General features: G+C 31.3%; 1 protein-coding gene across 6 annotated transcripts in view; it reads right to left on the bottom strand.

Annotated features, from left to right (window-relative positions):
* LOC105203548 (syntaxin-1A) overlaps window positions 1–17,391 on the bottom strand; it is a 145,975-nt gene that overhangs the window by 83,503 nt on the left and 45,081 nt on the right. For all 6 annotated transcript variants that reach the window (XR_005575208.1, XM_026139921.2, XM_039451807.1 and 3 more), the window contains exon 3: window positions 12,415–12,514. Coding sequence is in view for 5 of the 6 variants with exons in the window: in XM_026139921.2 (XP_025995706.1) it covers window positions 12,415–12,514 (100 nt within the window). In the remaining variant the exon portion in view is untranslated. The remainder of the gene's footprint in view (window positions 1–12,414; window positions 12,515–17,391) is intronic.

Genomic DNA, 17,391 nt, shown 5'->3' with positions numbered 1-17,391 from the left:
AAAACGATAAAAAAATTAGAATGTCGCTCGCTTAGAGTGCCATCACGTGCTTATACGCATACAAAACAGGTTTTCGCTAATGCGCTTCAATCACAGTAAACTTCATTTTTCATGCGCGAGACGAACGCCGTCGTGAAATAATAATAAAATAAATTGGCTTCAGAATATGCATGCCTAAGAATTTTTTTGTTCTCTAAGGTTCACCAAGAAAAAATATTTATCGTATTAAAAATACATAACGTAAGAATATTTTCCAGAAGATCAAAATTAAACAATTAAATACTTTTTACAATAAAATTGATAAAACAATATATAAAAATACTTCTTTATATGTATATCTAAAAACGAAAAATTCTTTTTTCGACCGAAAATTAATTCGGCGCACATTCTAGTTGAATTCGGAGAACTATATAAAATCACAAATAAATATAAAGCACTAAGATCTAGCTGCGACCGAAGAAGGCTTTCTTACTATCATTGTGTTGTTACACTATCGGTCCAATAACATATATGTAATTTAAAAATTCTTTTCCTAGTTCGAAAAGTTGCACTACTACACGCGCCCACGCACACACATACATTTATTTTATTATTTTTTTTTCTTTTGAACTCTTTGCATTCGAAAATACACGCAATAGAAATTTTATTTTAATTCTGGTATATAGCGACACGATATAACACTGTGAGTTTCGATACGACCTTTTCAATACACATGCGAGATGCTTCGATTGCAATTTGTCGCGTTAATAAAACGTAAACGAAAAGTTTACATTCCAGAATAGATGCAGACATGACAAACGAAAACGTTTTGTGCTGTACTGTATGTGACATTGTGAAAGTAAGAAAAAGACATATTTATCGCAAAATGATAAAAAGAAAAAATATATCGCAGTTTTTTGTAATAATGTCTTGCACCTGTCTTCGTGCGTTGTATCGGTTTAAAATTTTTTTAAAATGTTAAAATATCTACAAAAAAATTAATATATTACACGTCTTAAAATAAATTAAAATAAAAAATATTTTTTTTATACAAAGTTTAAATCGACATAACTTGTATAATTTGTAAAATAATGTTGATATATCATACATCATTGTACTCATTAGGAAAAACGCTACAACTTTTATCATATAGAAGTATTCACTTTACTATGCAAGTTATGCATGTCTCTTCGTTCTTTAACATAGATAATTTCTTTAAGTAACCACTGTACTCATAATAAAGTTTAGCTCAAGCCATTTAATTTAATATTACATTTATTGGGTCTATCTCTGTTAGTTTAGAGGGAGAAGGAGATAGAAGGAGGTGACCACTTTACACGATGTATATATGTATACATATATAAAACTTGTATAAATAATTCTATAAATTGTTATTCTCCGAACATTTTCTCAGACAGTTAATGACTAACTGTTACTAATAGAGTGAAACAAAACACATGTTCCAAACATATATTAGTTTATACTACTAATTTATTTATATCAGTATTGTAGTAATTTGAAATTTTATTACTAATTGTATATTTATTGTACAATTAGAGAGAATACACTTATACATATATTTTTTAGTTAAAGTAAAATTGAAACTGAAATTAAAACTGTAAGGCCCGATTCAACAACTTTCAGTTTAACCTGAGTTTAATTGAACGTCCGTCAAAGTTAAACCTGTATGGCGTTCCACAACTCATTTTTAACCGTAGGTTACGTAAACCTATTTACTGAAAATCGGAACATATGCTTCTTTCTGCTTAAACGTATTGTGATTCGTTAGTTGATATAAAAAAAAAAAAAGAGAAAAGCGTGTCGATAAAGCTCATTCTATGAGCTGTAACATAAAACCGGTAAATATAGTTCTAATATACAATTGTAAACAGGGTTGGCAAATATTTTTTTATTTTAAACAAAAACCACCGTTTTGTTATTTCAAACAATTCGTTTCTATTTTATTTGTATTTTTTAAGTAACTAAAATAGAACATGTTTAAAAAAAAACACGTTTTAAACAAGCAAAAACAATTTGGTACAGCAAAAACAATTAGGCATAGAAAACGCTTTAACATTGTAACAGTTTTGAAGGTATTTAACAAAAAAAGGAAATTGAACATGAGACTGAGTCTATATAATCTTATATTTAAAAGTTTTGTTAAATAACAAAGAATATTATTCTTCATTAATAAAACTAAAAGTTTTTTATTTTGAGTTATTAAATTTAAAAGTAGATATTTAAAGAAAATATGCAATTACTACAATGTAATGGCAATATGTTATTTATTTTTTTTTATAGCTTTATATTTTTAGTTAAAAGATTGGCGTAAAAGATTGACGCTATTTTGTTTATTACGTGCAATTAATAATATCACCAAAGTCTTCATCGGCCGATGACAATAATACACGTGCATATATTGTATAAAACTTTTGAAATGTCCATGAATTTTGAGAGTATTTTGTAATATATATACATATACAAATATATATATATATACTTTCTCATATGTACAACGAAACGTATATATAACCTCAAAAAATATATATTATTTGGAGACGTGTGAAGCTTTCACAGCAATTTTAATAGTGCCACGCTTATAAATTGCCTCGGTTAAATTGCTTAAACGTCCAAAATTGAGGATTCATTTTTAACCGAGGCAAATGAACATTAACGAAGGTTTAAGGTAGTGTGGAACGCCACAAATGCGCTAAACTAAGTTCAGCGAGTTAAACTTAGGTTATCTCGAGCTAACCATGAAACCGGGCCTAAAAGTTTGAGTTATCTCGTAAACGGGGTAATTAAATAAAAAAAATAAAAAATAAAAAAAATACAAAAGGCAGTTTTTATAATTTTAGTCTAGAATTTAAAAAATTGTTAAACTTGAAAAAAAAACAGTGACGTACTATTCTTTCGTTTAAAAAACTAAATATGATTGCCCGTATGTACGTTCCTGGTGGATCTAAAAATGTTTTGTCAGTACTGAATAATGGTTCTTAATATACTTCGTGTACAAACAATAAATTTGAATAAAATAAATATAATTGTAATATCTCTAAACTTTTTTCTAGATTTTGGAGAGTTTTATATCTTTTTCTCAACTTTAACTACCTGTATTTTGAAAATATTTCAGGGAAAATGTGCATAGGATCTTTTATTCATAAAATAAACTCAGGAATATCCCCTTAAAATTCAAAGAACATTGTACATATCGGAACAATGTGCGATTCTCGTACACAAGATTGGGCGGAGTTCTCGAGAACCATGTTGTGCCAGGATCAACCTAGTGACGTCAAGCACGAATTATCCGCTGTCTGAGCTTGGCAGGGCGATTTGTTGCATACGTTATGACTGTCGCACCTGCATCTGTCACATTGACAGACAGCGACTGGTTAATTGTGTATATTTGCGTAAATTGCTCGCCGCAAGGATGATAGCCGTTCTATTCGAATACGCATATCAATGTTAAAATCTATTTATAACCAAACATATACAGAGTATCCCGTCTCTATGTCAACGTTAATGAATTTCGACACCTGTTCGTTCTGCTTCGTTCTCTGGGGATGCATTTGAACACGATAATAGGTACATATTTGAATACATATTTGACATATCGTATCAGAAGTCAAAATACTGATATATTATACATCAATTTTGATGTATTATACTATTATGCTTGATGTAATATATAAACGATCATGAAAGAGCTAATGATGTAACATGGTTATTAGATATTTATAATATTTTTAATATTTGTTTCATGAAATAGACGTGCAACTACTGCACAGAAAAAATTTGTTGAAAAATTGATTTAATCAATTTAAAATATGGATATAATAATCTGACCTGACTGTGTTTAAAAAATCATCCAGAATTTTTATTAAAATAACCACAGTTATTCGCATTCTGGTTGAAGAAATAAATTTAATTATATGCATTCTGGTGACGGCCATACTGAGAAAGAATTTAGTTGCATTAATTGAAAATGTGGTAAGCTCAATTATAGTATATCTATTCAAAAACGTACAAATCAAAATTTTATGCAAGAATTATCAGGTCTCTGAATTTTGGTCACAGATTTAAAAATTGTACTGTCAAAATACATTTTATTTATTTTTTTTGAAACCCAATTTCGAGAATTTGCAAAAAAAATCATTTTATTAGGACATCGATGAAAAAATTCATAATGCTGCACCTTTCATTTTATTCTGTATAGTTTTTTTCTTACAAAAAGGGATAGGATGTCGTTGCATCTATCTGATAGCGATACACTGCTATACAGAAGTTGATAGATTTTCAATGGAAAATTAAATTCAGCTAAAATCTTATAGTCATCATACCTAAATGTTCTAATTGTACACTAAAATATTTAATTATAATGACCAAAAATTCTGTTTATTTGTAGAAAAATTTGCTTAATTGAACAGATTTTGTTACTTCAACCATGATTATTTTTTCTATGGTTAAAAAAATAATCAATTGTGATGATATTTCCATAGAAATATTTTAGTCTTTTTTTTTATAGTGGCATGCAAACAGATCATATAGGGGAGACCGGGACAAATCGTTAGACAGGATAATTCGATAATTCGAAATATCTTTTTATGGGTATATATTAAAAATTTACTTTAAACACTGTAAACGTCCTAATGTAACAATGTTGCTAACAAAGTTTTGTTGGTAACGGCGTTATATTAAAGTCGTAGTAGTGAAAAATGTGTTTTGCGACAATCAAAGAAATTTCTGATAGTCAACATTTCTTCAAAATTTAAATAAGATAATAAGATTTTTTTGAAAACTTTGAATGTATCGTTTCCAGTTGAATGTATTTGAAACATTCCATGTTTACTTTTTGTTGTGTGATGTCTATTTTTGTCTATCATACGCAATAATGCGCACAGTTGATGTTGGGCTATTCGTAATACTGAGCACCGGGGTGATTCGTTAATACTGATTACAGCGCCTAACCTAAGTTGGATAACCCTAACCCTTTGGCTGTGTTACAAACGTCTGCGCTACGCAGAGTTAAGCATTGAGGTAAAGTTCTTCATTAATTTAGTTCAAACTTGATAATATTGTGTATTTTAGTACATAGAATATGAATCTGAATATAAAATCGACGCTCTTAAGCAGGTAAAAAGTTATAAAACGTTAAAGATTGACACTTGTGAGGTTAGGAAATCTGTCACACCGATGGCATAAAAAGACATGCGAACGTGTATGTTTGCATTTGTTTTTTGTATACCTATATCTTTTTTTTAAATAAAAGAAAGTCTTAACAACAGCTTTTTTACAGTCTTTCTTCTTGTGTTTCAACTTGAAACACAACTTTCGGGATATTTCCGGACTAGTTACAAATTACCTCTTGGAGCTATTCGTAATTTTTGGCATTGGTCGACATTTTTATATATACTCCAAAGCAAGTACACTTCCATGTTCTATCTATACCGGCATTGTGGAGGGGAATATTCAACCTTTCAAACCGTCTCATGTTTCTTTTTTTTAAATGAATGTAGGACTCAGGAGACACAAAAGAAAAAAAGGTCTAACGAATAGCCCCGGTCTCCCCTATATTATTCTTTTCAACAAAATTTAAATTGGATTTTTCAATAGTGGAAAATAACAAAAAAGTAGTACAAAAGACTTGTAAAAAAATATATAACAGTCACTAGCATCTGCTATTTATCAACGTCAACTTGTTGCAAGTTATATTATCCCTAACCGATTAAAACCTACTTTATTACATACTTACTCAGAAAAAAGTCGGTTGGCGATTTTAATCGCTTTAATTTAACGTCAAATAGAAAATAAGGATTAAAGAAGCGCATCCGTTGATAAACGTGCGGATAAGACCGTGGATTCTCTGTTTAATGAATTTATCAAATTATTCTTGTCCTGTTATGAAAGAAAAAAATTAACAAAATTAACAAAATTATATTTAGTTGCCTCTTTTTAAATTATAAAAATCAGATCGGCAACGTAGAACTCTGTCAATATTAAATATATAATTTACGTGAAATTGTACTACTTGACCTTTATCGCATCCACGATATATTTTTATCGTATTTATCGTAATTGATATGTAGAGTTGATGAATGTATGCTCGCGAAAACATTTAAAATTGATCAGGCACGACAAGATGGTTCCACAGAAACATCTCAATCAAAGTTCTCATGTCAAGAATCGTTATATTTAAATAAACCTCAACGCAAAGGTCCGTTTTTTTGCGCCTGCCGGTTTAGAAACGTTCTCATCCGTTCTCGCTGATACGCGGTATGGCTGGCAGTTGATCGGATCGATGAACGGCGTCGAGTAACTCGAGTGCCTCCTCTCCATCGCACTGACTTTTCAAGCTATTTTTAGCACAGGACTATTCTCGTGATACTATTTAGCAGAGTCAGCAGGTGGTACGAGTTCACATCGATGCTGTAACAGTACGGGGATCACACGCGGAATCGTGTTACGCATTCGAGATTTCTTTCACATCTACATCAGAATGTGAAAACGGGGATACGCGTTTGAGACAATGGCTTTATAATTGCTTATCGCTAAGACAATCCAATTAATTATGGACGGAAAATCCTGCGAAACGATGATTACTCGGGAATAATTTAATCTCTTCACTTTTCAAACATCTCATACATGATACTTTTAATAATACTTAATCTTTATTCGTGTGAGGTTTATTTTATGTCATGGTTATATCAACACTGTTGAAAAATTTGTGCATTTTTGTGAAAAAATCTGCTGGTTAACGTTTCTGTGTTAAGTAATAAACATATTCATGTGTAAATTTAACACATGTCTGCTATATTAACTGAACTTAACACAGTATTTATCAAATACGTGCAAATTGTGTTACTTTAACATATTTTTTAAATTATTTTTATAATTTTACATTTTGTATGTGTTAAAATTTACAGAAAAAATGTTGATGTTACACTATAGCAGGAATAGGGATAACTGTACCATACTATTTTATTATTCTTCTGTTAATTTTATCATAAAAATTATGTTAATTGTACACACAAGTAACTTCCAAGACGATCAAGATTACATTTTTTTTTTGTTGAATGTTGTATATTAACGCAGTATTAATGTTATCATTTAACACATCCAGATTGTATATCAAATTAACACAAAATTTGACCGTTTGGGACATGTGATTTATATTAACACAATTTTTCCAATTGTGAAGGTTTGAACTTTTCGCACTATTAAAATATTACTTGTTTACGTTCTTCAAATTGTGATGAATTATTAGTAATTGTTCCAAATAACTAGACACTTCATAAATAGTTCATAAATAGTAAAACCACGTGAAATATAAACTTTCATCTGATCTTCACGACCAGATCGGGAATATGTAACGTAGATTTAAACATTTATTAATTTTGAAAACATTAGTAGAATTTAATGCAAAACATGTGGTACACTTACTATATGCGCGACAGTGCTGTAGGAAGAAAAATCAATATTGCAAGCGAGGCGAAATTTACATTGTAAAATTTTCGCTGCACTTCCGCTAAAAATAACAACTTCCAGAGATCCCCAGAGGTTAATCAATGAACTGGAGAGCGAAAATATGAGGAAATGGGCTACTAATAAAAGCGATTGTTCACAGAGAACAATGTGCGCAATATTGTGCGTTGTATATGTAATGAATATCATCGTTAGTCACGCGGAAGTACGTGGCGGCGATTCAAATGCGTGAATAATTCCCGCATATTATAGGGAAGTCCCAGCCCTGAGCAAGCAAGCAAACGCGGAGAGAACAACGCGACGATTGTTTCGCGGCCTCGAGCACGTAAGTGACATGGGAATGATCGATTATCGAGCTGTTCGTCGCAATAAATGCGTACGCCACCGATCCCGCGAGGTATCCCAGTATAGTGGTTGGTTATCACCCATAATCCGCGCGCGTGCCTCTAACGAGGCATTCGGCGCAGCGACACAGTTTCTAAAACCGTTTAACCTGTTTCTATTGGAATCGCCGCGAGCGACAACAAAATCGACGTGCACGAGGCCCGATTATCTTCATCTCGTTCACGTATACGCTTGTATTCGCGTTTATAAATAGTCCGGCGTATTTCGACGGTGATTTCCATATTTATTTAAAATTTCAAACCTCGGATACATTATTATAAATTTTACTCTGTTCGACTTATTTTAGTCATGCAACATTTTGGAAAGTATTTTTATAATTTTTATAATAATAAGAAAATTATGATCCTTTCGTCATTATAACGCGGTTTTACTAACAATTGTAAGTAGTGCACCGTAGTAAACTACTTTATTGTGTTCGTCTATCCGTCTGCCCGATTGCAAGATTTTTCAAAAAATGGCTTAACTTTTTCAAATTTTGTTTCCGTTAATAGATAAAAGGACTTTAGCTGCAACAAATCATATAATTTAATTTAAAAAATTGTGATGATTTTCATATGAACTTAAAAAACCAATTTTTTGGAATTGATTTTACCATTATCTGTCCTCTCTTCAGATTATGCAATTTTCATTTGGAACTTTTGTTCTAAAAGGCTTTCTTCTCAAGATATTCTACTATTTCCACTAAAGTGCAGTATTACATACACACACACACACACAAACACGCACGCACACACGCACGCACGCACGCACACACACACACACACACACACACACACACACACACACACACACACACACACACACACACACACACACACACATATATATATATATACATACATATATATATATATATATACACTTATATATTTATCAATAACCAGAATAAAAGATACTCTCTCTGTCCGAAAATATGGTATACATTTCTTAAAAAACGTAGAATTAATGAAAGTAATTAATATTTAAATCTTTTTTTCTTTTTATATGTAAATAAGTGATAGTTAGGATACAAAAAAATAGATGGCGCTGCAATAGTTGACAAACGTCAAAAGTAAATTGACAGATAAACAACTGCGTATTTTAGACAAATCTAAATGACACTGTGGTTACAAAATGGCAAATTTTGATCAAAATTGTGATCAAGTGCGAGGAAGAAGTTCGAAATCAAAGCAATTAACACTTAATCAACGTAATGGTATTATGCAAAAATTGTTACAGTATAAGGAGAACGATCACCATCAACATTATTATGTTCCAAAGAAGCTGTTGAGTCAGCCACATCATCGTTAAACTGAAATACTCTTATATGTTATTATTCTTTATGTAAATTTATACTATTAAACAATTTGTAATTATTATATAAATAAAATCATTAAATTTGTAAATGCACATCATATTTTCGGAAAGATAAAAAGTTCAAATGTATACCATATTTTCGGACGGAAAATGTATTATTTTAATAAAAATAAAAAGCAAGGTTTCTCTTTCTTACACAAAAACATGTATTGTGACTCATTTACCAGTTTCTACAAGATCTATCATAATCCCACTCGTCCGAGAAAAAAAGCTTCTCATGTAACTTACGCAAAAACTATGTGTTATAAACAAATTAGCATATTTCACGCCATCGCAAGTTGAATCTCATAGTCTTGTTAAATAGGATACATGTCTTATACGTATATTCTCAATTTTTGCCACTATATCGTTCAAGTTCTGACGGCTACCGCGATGTCTATGCGACGATTACGTTGGAAAAAAGTTACAATAAACGTAAGTACGAAGGTATACACGTATGAACGGAGAAACCTTTTTGACATATCTAGGGCTTAGTCGCATTGCCGTCAGAACTTCTCAGGCAGACAGAAGAGCGAAGCTGAAAGAGACCGAGCGACAGAGAGCTATAGAAATATACTTGTATTCTGTTTGAACAATAGATCAATAGATGTATGAATATACGGTTGAGGAAGTCAAACAATAAAGATAATGTATCAAATAATTTAAGCCATGACTAAATTATCGTGGAATTTCCATGAGCAAGGTTGAGGTATTAATAGTAATTAGCAGACATTGCTCTCTCTCTCTCTCTCTCTCTCTCTCTCGTACGGGATATTACTTAATCCCTCAGTTGCGGTAGGTTAATTTACTTGCTCGAAATTATCGACAAGCTACGTACTGTATGCTTGCGCGACATTTACTCAGATTTCTAAACAGATTAACATGAAATAGCGTAAATTAACGTAGGATAATTTTTCTCCTTTCATCACTTCTCAGTATTAACTTTTAGTTTAATTTAATGTTAAAACTTTGCGATTTTGCGTTATCAGTATGTATATGACTTAGTTACTCTTAAAAGTTATAAAAATAAATGACAAAGAAATAAATTATTTTATCAACATATATCTGCTTAGCTTTAACATTTTAATAGTGTTACTTATATTTTGAAGAAATAAGAACTATTGAAAGAACTATCAATTATGTATACTAATGTAAAACTCATTCTACCATTGTAGAACTGCACAATTGTAGGATTACGAAAGCAATAGTGATCGTAGTAGTAGAAGTAGTAGTGGTAGTGGTAGTGGTAATAGTAGTAGTGAATGTTGTACAATAAAGTAAATGAAAGTAAAGCTAAATGATAACGCGGACACATGACAATCCTTTGAGCACTCTGATTGGCTCGTTCTTATAACCAATATTGTAAATATGGAAGAAAAAAATAATCCATAGTCTTTTCTAGAAAATAATGCAGAGTTGACAGAAATATCACTAACGATTAATCTGCGCCGGCATTCGATTCATATAAACAAAAGGTTAGAGATCACAGATGTCGCGACACGTATGTTTGCGCGCCCGTTTTGCTCATCGTGCCGCAGGATAAAGGTATAAGGGATGACAACCCAACTCCAGCTAGTGGTAGCTACAACCAGGGCAAGGACGATTAGTGCTCCAATCCCTCCTCACCTTCCCTCTCTCGCCTCTTGTCTCCCAACCTCTCTCGTGAACATTTTGACCACTTCGCCTTTTCATCTCTTCTCTCTGGCAGCCACTTTTCAAATTTAACCAGTCTCCTGCATTCTAGCTATTGAATTTGATGGCACTTGTCGGCACTACCGCGCTTGTCGGAATATTAAGTTCGATTATCCTCGCGTGAAACTACGAAAACCGATATGTTGAATGATTTTTTCGAATCTTTCTCGCACATTGCGAGAGAATTATATCAAACATCTTGAAAGAGAAACTATTTCGTTCAAATCTTTTCAATTAACGGACTCAAGCTTTCATCAATTCTCCCGATTGAGTTACACTTTAAAACTCGCGCCAAATTTTACAAGCTTCATTAATTCATTTCATGAGCTGCATTTAAATCGTATCGATATGATCAAGCCATCAAAAATCATTTTTTTGTATAAAAAATTTGATAGATCTCAGATTTCTTTATGTGTGCACAAGGTTCAATGTATTTGAAGTTCGTAAAAGTCCGTTATGTGTATATCATTCGCTGCTCCAATAATAAAACGTAGCTTTGGGATATTGGATTTTGACACACTTGACACGAGAGTTTTCTAGACCCTTGGGCCTGATACAATCCCAGTTTCCTTGGAGTAGCTTTCGGAAAATATATGTAGGGCAATCTTGGCAAAGTTTTAGTGGTTTGCTGTTGCGGAGATGTGGCAGTCAATTAAAAAAATTTGATGTTTTAGGTGGATATAAGTTTGAATCTTTGGCACATAGAGCAGTAACGCATTCTGAATAAAATATTCAGCACCGATGTTCAAAGATGAGGATATACCCTGCCGAGAGCAACCGAATGGCTTAAAAGCATGCAGTATCGAGTAAATCGATCCCAGAAAGATGCATAAGTTCTTGAATTATGTACAGAGAGCAAGTTTGAATTTTGATCCTTAGCAAGTCTTTGACGGAGGAGTTTGCGGAGGATCAGCAGTTAACTAAGAACAAACGTTGATTCGCTTACCCCAAAGTTCTCTTCGCTTCTGTCGATAACTACCGATATTCGGAAGAATAATATTGCCAGTGCGTTATATTTATATTTAACAATGTACATATAATTATTGTAATTATAATTGCTAAATATAAATAACAGCGATTAGATCACAGTATAGTTTTTAGATCTTAATTTGGAAAGTGCTATAAATACAAAAAAACCCATGCTCTATGACGATCGTCTCGCCTCTATTTATTTGATATGTAAAAGTAAAAATTATTTTTATCCGGCTATATTAAGAAGTTTGCAACGTATGGAAACTAAATCAGTTGGAACTTCATATAAATGAATATGTGGAATAAACAGATGCATCAGTGTATAGTACACAATGCACTAATATTTGATCAAATAGGTAATCGTTTAATTCCTTAGATTAACCGTTTCATATGTCGAAAATTTATGGAAACAGAAATTTTTACGTTGAATATAATCTCGCTTTTTGCCTGTGAAACGTAATCGAGCTCGCTGGTAGCAGCCGCGAGAATATATGCACATGCTTCGCGTAAGATATGGGGTAAGTAATGCAAGTGATAAATTAAACTCACTCTCATCGGTCTGTGGCGCAGAGAGAATGGCGCTATGCTTTTTCTTCACATCTTCCACATTCGTCTGGATCCTATCTATCATTTCGCGGATCTCCTCCACCTGTGGAAAAAACACACATGTCAAAATCAGCAGTTAGCTTAAATTTTACCAAATTTATTCGTGTTTTACAAATTCAATATTGTTACGAACTTTTCACATATTTATTAAAATAGGTTCTTTCAAAAGAACGATGTAAATATAAGGTGAAAAAATCTTAACACAGAGAGTTGACACTATGTTAATCTAAATTGACACTTTATTTTGTGAAATTTATATCTCTCAAAATTGAGCTTACGCAACTTTGCATAAAAAATAAACTAAGACCTAAATATTTCTAATATTTTTGTTTGCGATGATCAAAGATGTTAGAAGCCATTAAATTATTTTTTAATCCTATAATAATCCTATAATAATACTATAACCCTAATAATTTAATGGCTCCTAGCATCTTTGATAATCGTATTAAGTACGTAATAAAATAGATAAAAATATTAAAAAGTTTTATATTGATTATGGAAACATTTCGGCAGTGGACTGCCGAAGAAAAAGTAAGCAGTGACCTATAATATTGACGGCATTGTCGTCAGTGGTTGGGGAGTGGTGAGCTCACTTCAGAGTCGGTTTTTCGATCATGGGGTTGAGCACAAAAATTTTTGAATACTTCGGGAAAGCTTTAGAATTCTTGTGCAGGCATTGGCGTATGATAATGGGCACGCGGTAGTGTTCATAATTGCATGGCATTGCCTTAATTTTAATATAGGATTGACGGCATTGTAGGCATTGACTAACAATAAGCATTGTCGGCAGTGTACAAAAATGTCGGCAGTGTTAATTATTTTTTAATCCTATAATAATCCTATAATAATACTATAACCCTAATAATTTAATGGCTCCTAGCATCTTTGATAATCGTATTAAGTACGTAATAAAATAGATAAAAATATTAAAAAGTTTTATATTGATTATGGAACACATTATCGAAATTAATGTTTTACTAAGCCGATAGTAATCAAATACTGCCTTTAATAAAAAAAAGTAATTCGTTCAAAAAATAATAAGAATAAGCGCTCTATTACATTGTTCATAAACATTGCTGATAAACCAATTTGAATAATCGAGGTCGATAATATTATATTGAACACTACTTTCTTTAAGTAGTACAGGCGTAATTATGAAACGAGTGGCGCTTTGGCAAGTAGTGCAAACAGCATTTGATCAGACGAACACGTATGCTGCTCAATTTCACATGTTTTCTAAAACTTTTAGAAAAAGATACATAAGCGTAAAAACTTGCAATAATTTAAAATATATAAATATTTTGAAGTATAATCTGTCCTTTAACACATTTTACGCTTAACAAATTTAAAGTGATTTGTCCAATATACGAATCTACGCAGCATGGTTATTAGTGATATTACATTTGTGAAATAAAATGTACTGCATACTGATTGTTAAGAATTGTTTATTGAAATTAAACACAAAACAAGAATACATATAATGAATCTACATATAATAATTCTTGTCTGTAATAATGTATTTAAAAAATTGTCGCATGAATTTCGTGTTAAAATAATTGTCGGTTGTGTGCTAAACATTTCGCTTTAAAATTTTTAAGAATTTTATGTTAAATTCTAACGTTCTCGTTCGATCAATTCTTGCATTCGGTATATAATCTTACTAAGGTTTGTTGTACTTTATTTCGAATATCAAAGCTTTGTTTAAGCTAATCAAGATACAAACCAAAATATAGAACGTGCAAGTTAACATAATTTAAAATTTGAAAATGCGACGACAATTTAGTGAGAAAACGGATAACTTAAGCCGACAATTAACTCTAAACTCATCCGACAGAAAAACAAAGCGAGTGTGGTTTGCCACGCAACTGTTTCGGTTGTTCAATTTGTGATTCACGTTGTCACACGGTGTCAGCAAAACAATAAGACTGCGCAAACGATTTTGTGCTTGGATCACGCAATTAAACTCCAAAATGCTGTTGAAATGAAGATCAAAATAAACTGAAATTGTACTCAATTTAAGTAATCGTTTTAAATTATTTAACTATCCATTCGTGATACCTGTCGCATTCTCACATCTCTCAATTTGATAGTCGACTCTACTCTAACTTTTTACCGCACGATTTCTCTCACTTTCTCTGAGAGATACCAGCGCTTTTGTTTGCGATTCAAAGACTTGATCGTGAATACTGATTAAAAAAAATACAAACATTATTTCTATAAAAAAGAGTGGCTTAGTATACAAAATGTAATACAAAAAGCAAAAACACTTTCATTAAAAATTTATTTAATAAAACTAACATTTAATAAAATTATTTCAGAAAATTTACATTTTATACAAATAGTAATAATTATTTAATTAACATTTCATATAACAAATATACACAACAAAATTATCGCAAAAAGAAGAAAGTCCAAAAAGTGGCCCCAAACTAAACCTACCTAAAAATTTAATGTATACTTGTATACAAAGAGAAAAGTTTCATTATATTTCTATTTGTTTGGTTTACATTTGTTTTGCAGAAACAATATTACTTAAGATAAAACATCACTTTATTTTACAAATAATTTTGAATACAAATAATTTAATTTTGTAACATCAAAGAAAAAACACAATTGTTTGAAACAATATTTTTCGATGAAACAACATTTTCTTTAATTATATTAAATATTACTCCAGAAAAGAAACATCTGTTTGCATAAAAATATTATAAAATGTATGATTGAAATAAAAATGTTACTATATATTTACAATTAACATCACTACTATTTACATCATAATAACAATTTTTAATTTAATTGTTTCAACTAAACAATTAAATTATTTCAATCAAGAATTTTATTTAAATAAATTATTTCAATGAAATAATTTATTACTTCAAGTAAATAATTATATTTATTTAAAGAGAATTCAGATTCCTCTTCTTGAAATAATCATTGTAAAATTTGATTCCAGAAATGTATTCGCTGACATAGTTATTTCAGCACAATCCAACAAAACATATGCAGAAATTTAGTACTCATTCGTTGCTAATTTGTTGTTCAATTCTTGATTTTATTGCTTCAGACTCGAAGAAAATGGTAGCTGTGCTAACACAAGATTAAAATTAGCATAACCATTAAGAAAAATTTTTAATGGTTATTTTAATGGTTAGCCCTCTTGACAAGATTCAATTATTAAAAATTTTTAAATTAAAAATGTGGCATATTATTTTAGTACTAATTAGTTGCTAATTTGTTACTCATTCCAAATTTTGTTGCTCTAATCTTTACCCTTGAAAGGCTACTGCTAGCGACCCATGTCAGCATAACACTCCAAAACTGAGCAACAAGTTAGCAACGCTAATTAGCACTAAAAAAATATGCATATTTTAAAAAATCTTTTTAATGGTTGTGCTAATTTTGATTTTATATTAATACAGCTATCATTTTTTTTTTATTCAGTCAAAGCAAGAAAATCAGGAATTGAGCAGCAAATTATCAAAAAAAGCACTAAATTTCTGTACGCGTATTTATTTACATATTAGTCTGTGTGTATTCTGTACAATATGATAAAATCAAAAAACAATTTGATAAGTACACGTTTGTTGTAAATCTGTTTTCTAATCAAGGCAAAAAAACAACGGCTATGTTCAAACCGAACAAAGTAGCTAATCTGCTCGCCGAGCGATTAAATATATGATTGATTGGATCTATAAATTGTAAAAAATTTAGAATCGTAAGCCTGTTAGATCTTGTTAAACGAGTGGAATAGTTACAACCTCAGCGGAGCGCCATGGTTTATTGTTAGCATTGAGAGCGCAAGCTTACGCATCGATTATTCCTAATTTCAAATTTCGATCGGTTTCGTATTTCTTCCGTCCATCGCTTACAAAGTAAAAATATAATATAAATAGGCTGAGTGTACTAATAGTTTGTAAGAGTGTCTCTCACATGCAAGAAAAAAAACGCTGCTCGGGTCTCTCTTCTCTTTCTAACAGAAAGACCATAGAAAAAAAGGAAGAACTTGAGTTGTTTTCCCTTGAAATAATTTATTTACTTAGTTGAAACAATAAATTATTAAAATTTTTTAATAAATTAAAAATAATTTATTAAAATAATTTAATTATTTAACAAAAACAATTTTCTATAATTTTTTTCACAGAGTATTACGTGTCAAAGTTACGTATGTGCACATGTGTACAAATGCATGTACATGTGTATGCATACATGCATGTTGGAGGAGGAACGTTGGTATATCACATTCAAAATTGCGTGTTCTAGCTTTGCATTCGAATTATCCCTTCTAAACACTGACATACAAACATCCCTCCTTTCAATGCATACGTACATATATGCACACAATCCGATAGTAACCTACCTGTGGTACATATTGGATAATACTAACACTACCAGTAACTAAGCAAAAATAATTTTGACATGTCATAACTCTGAAAAAAAATTGTACAAATCTTTTTGTTAATTATTTACTATAAGAGACCTAGCTCCCATCATCTTGACCCTACATATGTTGTTAAGATCCTGAGTGACCAGAAAGTTTTACCTGTCGCTTATTCATTAAAAAATTATTAACAAATAAAATTGACAATGTATTTCTTAGCAAAGTAAGGTCCACCTGAAGGGTTCCCGGTTTCCTTCCAATAGGAGAGCAAAATCCGGAAGGTATAATCTAACCCAACCAGAATTTTTGTTGCGATTGATCACATTGATATTGACCATATTTCCAGTCCGAAATGGCAATTTGGTCAATTGGAATGTGATCAATCGCGTTGACAATCGTTTGGGTTGGATTAAGTTATATCTTTCGGGTTTCGTCCTCTCTATGGGAGGGTAAAAACCCTCCATGTCACAGTACTTTGCGATGCAAAATTAATGTCCCTAGAAGATAGAATCTGGCCATATATTTAAAAATGGCTAGACAAA

Source organism: Solenopsis invicta, chromosome 1 (assembly GCF_016802725.1).
Source record: "Solenopsis invicta isolate M01_SB chromosome 1, UNIL_Sinv_3.0, whole genome shotgun sequence".
Taxonomy (NCBI): domain Eukaryota; kingdom Metazoa; phylum Arthropoda; class Insecta; order Hymenoptera; family Formicidae; genus Solenopsis; species Solenopsis invicta.
Note: the sequence above shows the minus strand (reverse complement) of the source record. Positions and strands in the feature narration are given on the sequence as shown.